Consider the following 6,618-nt stretch of genomic DNA (forward strand, 5'->3'; position numbering starts at 1 on the left):
TTTTAAAGGGCTACTTGATCAGGAATGAGCGTGGTGATATGTTACAATCTCATATCAGTTTATAGAGACTAATCCCACATCAGTTTTCTACGATAATTGATGTGGATCTGATTTATGGGGTTGAGTTTTTTCAAGACTGTATATCTTAGTGAAAGCCAATGCTGTGATGTGAATTGGCGATACCATACCTTGAAGAGAGAGAGAGAAAGAGAATCTAATCGTACGTTGCCAAATCTAACTCTAGATCTCAGAGTGACCCATCAGTATTCCTGTGTCTACAAAATGCCTCCCACACCCCCTGCTCACTTTGCGCTCCTTCTGGCTCGTTTCCCCTGTCTCTGAGGCTTTTCTGTTTCTAAGAGTAACTGTAAACCTTACAACCATGTCTGAGTCTTCCGAAATCCCAGATTGTTATTATCAAAACCAACCTGATTTAGTTCTCCCACGGAGCCCAACCCCAAGAGATACTCTCTATCTCTCCAATCTTGATGACCAGAAGTTTCTGAGGTTCTCCATTAAATATCTTTACCTTTACAAGAAATCAGTAAACGTAGAGACCCTGAAATGTTCTCTGTCACGGGTTCTTGTAGATTACTATCCATTAGCAGGGAGGTTAAGGATCAGTGAAGAAGATGAAGGAAAACTAGAGGTTGATTGTAATGGAGAAGGTGCTCTGTTTGCTGAAGCTTTCATGGATTTCACGGCTGAAGAATTCCTAGAAGCTTCAAGGCGGCCCAACCGGTCTTGGAGGAAACTCTTGTATAGGGTGGATGCTCGCAACTTATTGGATATCCCTCCTCTTGTGATTCAGGTCAGTCAAGTTTCTCTATCCCTTCTTCTTCTTCATTTTCTAGCTCTCTGTTCATCTCCGGCATCCACTCTGTTATGAAATAATCTGGAAAAGGAAGTTAATTTTGTGTTTTTAAGAGTAAGATCATTGGCGTAGGAGAAGGTTAGAGGGTGGGGGAGGTGGCGGTGGGTTCTGTTCTAAGCAGCATCAGTTATTCAGGTATGGTAGGCCGTAGGCGTCATAATGTCATGTGGGTCTTCGCCAAAGTGTGGTTGGGAATAAAATGGAACATCTGAACTTTCTTTCAAACGCTTTCTAAAATCTTCTTTTACTTCAACAACGCTTTTTTCTTTTTCTTGTAACAATTAGAGTATAGGAGGATCTTCCGCAGCATCTTTTTTCATATTTTTTTCTAGGCTTGGAGAACGCAAATAGAAAGCATTAATTCAAGCAGCGAAGGTTTGATCACGAGACCTCATTTTCTGAAACGGAATACCGTGTCCCACTAACCCCTTGGGATTACAACAATCGTTACCATCACCAAAACCAATGCAAACTAAATATATACTTCTTTATTTTCATTGTCTTCATAGATTTTCCTTTTTCCTCACTTGGGCAAAATATTTAAAATTTTCTACATGAAAGCAATTGCCACAAGAAGGGAGCACTATTTCCTTCAGATGAGATTCTTTATTATTATTATTTAAAATATATATATATTCTCCATTATTTTTTCTCTTGTTTCAACGTTGTAAGCCTCATGTAGATGATACCATGGTCAATCAGACGTAACAAAGGGCTGCATGTCAGAACAAAAGAGAGGGAGAGAGATAATAAGAAACAAATAAATAAATAAATCATATGAGGAAAAAAAATATTACTCCAATCTTGTGGCAATTCTTTTATGTTAGATATTTTATAAAGTTTCAATGAGCCCAAAGAATACACGTTGGTTCCTTGAAAGGGAAATATTTTGGGGAAGCATAGAAGTGGGAGAATTTAATAATATTTGGACTGAAACCCAACATGTGAATATGAGGTCTTAGGTGACCTATAAAAAAAAAAAGTCCCATCTAACATGCCATTTGGCACAATTAGTGAATCTATTCATACTATCGTGGACATTTAATCTATTAGAAAATCATGTTTCTGCATAGTTTTTGTTAAGAACATATGGTCAGGTGTCGACAACTACAAGTGGAGATAGGATCTATTATTCGTACGTTCACTTAGTCATTCGAGTGAGCATCCAATACTTATCTCACCTTCTAACATTATAAGGATAAAAAAGAATATATATGAAAAAAAAAAAATAGATGTTAAATACTAACTCGTATGAATAGGTGATGGTATTGTTCTCCCACAAGTGTCTCCACTTGCTAAGTGTGAAAACTGAAAAGGTTAGGACAATTATAGTAGCTAAGAAAGTTGTTGGCACCTGACCTTACGTGTACCTAACATATACGTGCTGCTGATTCAATCTCCTCCTCTTTATGTTTCCCAGGTAAAAGATTCGATCTCTTTTCGGAACCCTTTTTACCAAGATACAATTGGAGCCATAAGAAAAAAAAAAAAAAAAAAAGGAAGGAAAACAGTACAACTTGATAACGTGGTCTTCTTGTCCAACAATCATTGAAAATAAATAAAAGGACAAATGTTTTGTTTGTCAAAGAATAAAAGCTAAGGCAAAAGGAATATTTTCAAGAAAAATTATTACTTAAGATACCAACTAATATGGTGCCTACCAAAAAAAAAATAAAATTACATATGATTATAAAAATCGAATTAGAATTAATTACAAATTGATTAATCTTTGATTCTCCAATAATTATTATCGGCTTGGAGTTTATTCATATCATAGTATATGGAGGTGATTCTACTATAATTTCAAAGTTAAAACCTTGAACATTAGGAGAATATATAGAAATCGATGAGTCTGGATTCTTTACTCACTTGGGATGTTCCCCACATGGAGGAGCACAAACAAAACAGAATCTTCAACCCAAATGATAAATTTATACATAAGGTTGATTCCATTTCATTAGTGCTCTCCATGTTGGGAGGCACCCCACATGAGTAGAGAATCCAACCTTGCATTGTATATATGTTTCAACATTCAACACGTGGCCTTTTTACTCTTAAAAAATACCTCCCCAAATAACGTATTTAGCATACGTTGACCCTGTCTTGATCATTGTGCTTATATGTGCTTTTCTTTTTTTTTAATATAACTCTACTTAAACTATTACAGGTTACAAATCTTAAAGGCGGAGGAATGATTCTATGTACCGCAATCAATCACTGCCTATGTGATGGCATCGGCACATCTCAATTCTTGCAAGCATGGGCCCACCTCACAACAAAATCCAATGATCCTCTCCCAATCTCACCATTCCACGATCGCCACCTGTTAAGACCAAGAAGCCCTCCAAACATCACCTTCACACACCCAGAATACAGCGCCACCGCCGTCGCCACCACCACCGCCGGCGACGACACCGGAATTCAATCTCAGTGGCTGGAAGAGATGCTCCAATCCCAATCACAGTCACTCGTCCCCATAAGCTTAACCTTTAACCCCTCTCAGATCCTCCACCTCAAGAAGCTCTGCTTCCCGTCTCTAAAATGCACTTCCTTCGAGGCCTTGGCATCCCACACATGGCGATCATGGATTCAGTCGCTAAACCCACCATCATCTCTGAAGATCAAGCTCCTCTTCTCTGTGAATGTGAGGAAGAAATTGAAACCAGAGCTGCCACGGGGTTACTATGGTAATGGGTTCGTGTTAGGGTGTGCGGAGACGACGGTGAAGGAGTTGGTGGGGGCTAATTACTACTCTAACATCCACCATGGAGTGAAATTGGTGCAAGAAGCTAAGGCGGTTCTCACAGAAGAATACGTGAGGTCCATGATCGATTATTTAGAAGAGAGACGAGTGAAACCAGACCTGTCTATGAGTTTGGTGATATCTCAGTGGGCGAAATTAGGGTTAGAGGATTTGGATTTTGGGGAAGGCAAGCCAATCCACATGGGTCCACTAGCTAGTGAGATTTACTGCATATTTTTGCCGCTCGTCGGTGAATTGGATGGGATTCGTGTGTTGGTGTCTGTACCTGAGAGTGTTGCAGAGAAATTTGAGTATTACATGAATTTCATGATGGGTAGAGAACAAGAGGAGGAAGAGGAAGTGACTTCCTTGCATTGTAATTGATTTCAGTATAATGGGGTCGGGCGGTCATTCCCTGTCCTTCCCCTTATTGGGACAGTCCCCACATTCTCCCCATAAAAACCGTTTTCTTTTGATTTCGTTGGGTTTTCTCCATAAATTTATTTAGAACTTAATACCTCATTTAATTGCCTTTTATCTGACACCTAGAATTCATTATAATTTTTTTTCTTTTAATAACAAAAGTTCTTTAAGTTAAGGCCACACAATGGTTTTCAAGAATAATTTGAAACTAATGGAAAAAGAGCCATCAAGAATCATATCATACAAATTCAAGAAACAAAAAAATCATAAGATTGGTTTTTCACAAGGATGAAAGACAATAAAAATTAACATACCTTTTTGAAGATATAGATCCAACCTTTGTAAATGATTTTGTGGGTATTTATAGAAAATGATTACAATAGATGAAATCACAAAAAATCCAAGGAACTCACAAGCAATCAAGGTGCTCATCCCAACTGGATAGGAATATCACAACCTGGTATTTTGAACTTCTTCATCCCCTTGCATGTGTGACCTTTAGATATTTATATTTCTAGGGTGGAAATGACTAGCAATAAAGTCCAACCCCAAGTGAGATGCTAGCCATCGAATGACCATATCTAGAATGCCTCTTGGGCTTATCTTGACAATTACTAAAATGCCCCCAATATAAAAAGGGAACAAAAATACAAACTGCCCATTTCCAAAATCAAAATTGATTTTTGCAAAATGAGAAAATATATATTATTTTTATATTAATAAATAAAAATATTTTATTCCTACAAAACCATTTTATCATACCATACTGATGTGTACACTTCTATAATTGTCAAGTCACTCGCAATGGAAAATTAGTTACTAAGATCAACACTCAACGTACATTAGGTCTTTCCATGGATGGACTCCACCGACCTTATGTGTACTGACCATCAAGAGACTAGTCCTTATGTCTCCCATAGTCTGAGAAATTTTAACTTGCACTCCTCAAACCCATCACAGTCCAACAATGCATATGTAAGCACATAATGCATCATGCTAGGTGCGATCAAGTCAAGGACTACAATGTGGCTCATCCGGATGATCATCCATAAACCAGTCCACTAATCTAGTAGACCAAAAAATAATAGTACCATTTAACAATTCCATAAACCACAAAATATATCTTACATGTCACCAAATAAAATGAAAATGTCCAATAATAATGTGGAAAAAAGAACACAAATAAAAGTGTGTTGGGCCACACAATTCCAATAGAAAATGCTTTGTCATTATCTTGCATATATTTTTTTAAAACGAATGTGAAATTCTCAATATTTGATGTGACCTGACACAGCCTTAGTTAGACCGATTGCCTAGGCATGTCAGAAGTCTATAAGATACTTGGTAGTACGGAATAGGTAAATTGTGCAGGACCGAGCTGCCCTGAAAGAAATCCATTCAGACCTTACTGTTGTATAGCCACAGTGGTTTGATATGAATTTGTACCGATTCAGATGTTAATGCAATTGAAGGGAAAAAAAAAGGAGCCATAAAAAACAAACCTGTAAAGGTCTCGTGTGCCTCCTCGTGCTTCATTATTCTTTATTCTCATTCAAAAAAAAAAATTTATAATAACCGAGCAAACAAATAAGAATACAAATTATTTGGGTATCAATAAGATAAATTTCAATATATTATTCCTCTCTAGTTTGTACTCAGTGTGAGAACTTAATCTTATAAAGTTTATAAATGTGCCTCTTCCCTTTTATGTTCAACAATTCAAATATTAATTTATTTGTAAGATTGAATGTCAATATTAGTTAAAGTGCAGAAAAGCTTTTCTTTCTCCATGAGGCAAAGTTTCTTCCAGAATGAAATCTAACACATAAAATAAGACATGGCTTCCATTATAGTAACACCATCACTTAATAAACGTTCATTCAATGTCTTTTCCTTAAAATGCTATTTTGTGGTTCATGTGGAGGTTGAGTCACCGCATTTTTCCTTGGATTCCCCAAAGCATGATGCTTAATGCCTTAATCTCACTAAAATATTTATATACTGCGAAAAAGATATGGTCATCTTTAAAAAAGAAAAGCTTATCACTACAATCAAATCCCTTTAATAAAACAAACAAACGCAGCCATCACTTAGTGTGTTTGCGTCTTTTGTCACCCATTCAAGTCCATTTCTTCAAATGGGATAATGATGTCTATTTATGGGAGAGGATGATCTATATGTTGTCCATAAGCAAATAGTGAGTAATAAAAAACATATTTGCTAACGAGAGAGAGAAAAAAAAAATCACATACATAACAAGGATAGAAAAAAGAAAGATAATTAGAAGAAGTAGAAAATAGAAGATGGATTGAGTTTTCCTTCATCCACTAGTCATCGTGAGTCGCCACACAATGGGATATACATCATTATGGGGTGAAGGACAAGGAAAACATACTTTTGATCTCGTCTAGTAAAGGGATAATAAGAATAACCTTAAATGGGTGGATGAACCCTTTTCTTGTGGAGAAGTAATTTTCCCCCCCTTTTTCGTAGCTTCATCCCTTCTTAATTGTTTATCAATTAAGCAAAATCTTTTCTCTCAAATTTGTGCGGTGCAAATAGAGAATAGTTATATTGT

The 6,618-nt window shown here is 36.6% G+C and overlaps 1 protein-coding gene across 1 annotated transcript; it reads left to right on the plus strand.

The window, feature by feature from the left end:
- Positions 1–275: 275 nt before the first annotated feature.
- Positions 276–4,139, plus strand: LOC122063088 (alcohol acyltransferase 9-like). The gene is made up of 2 exons (XM_042626747.1): positions 276–811; positions 3,042–4,139. The coding sequence occupies exons 1-2, from the start codon at positions 383–385 to the stop codon at positions 3,999–4,001; spliced, it is 1,389 nt and encodes a 462-aa protein (XP_042482681.1). The 5' UTR covers positions 276–382; the 3' UTR covers positions 4,002–4,139.
- Positions 4,140–6,618: the final 2,479 nt, after the last annotated feature.

Source organism: Macadamia integrifolia, unplaced genomic scaffold (genome assembly GCF_013358625.1).
Source record: "Macadamia integrifolia cultivar HAES 741 unplaced genomic scaffold, SCU_Mint_v3 scaffold1190, whole genome shotgun sequence".
Lineage (NCBI taxonomy): Eukaryota > Viridiplantae > Streptophyta > Magnoliopsida > Proteales > Proteaceae > Macadamia > Macadamia integrifolia.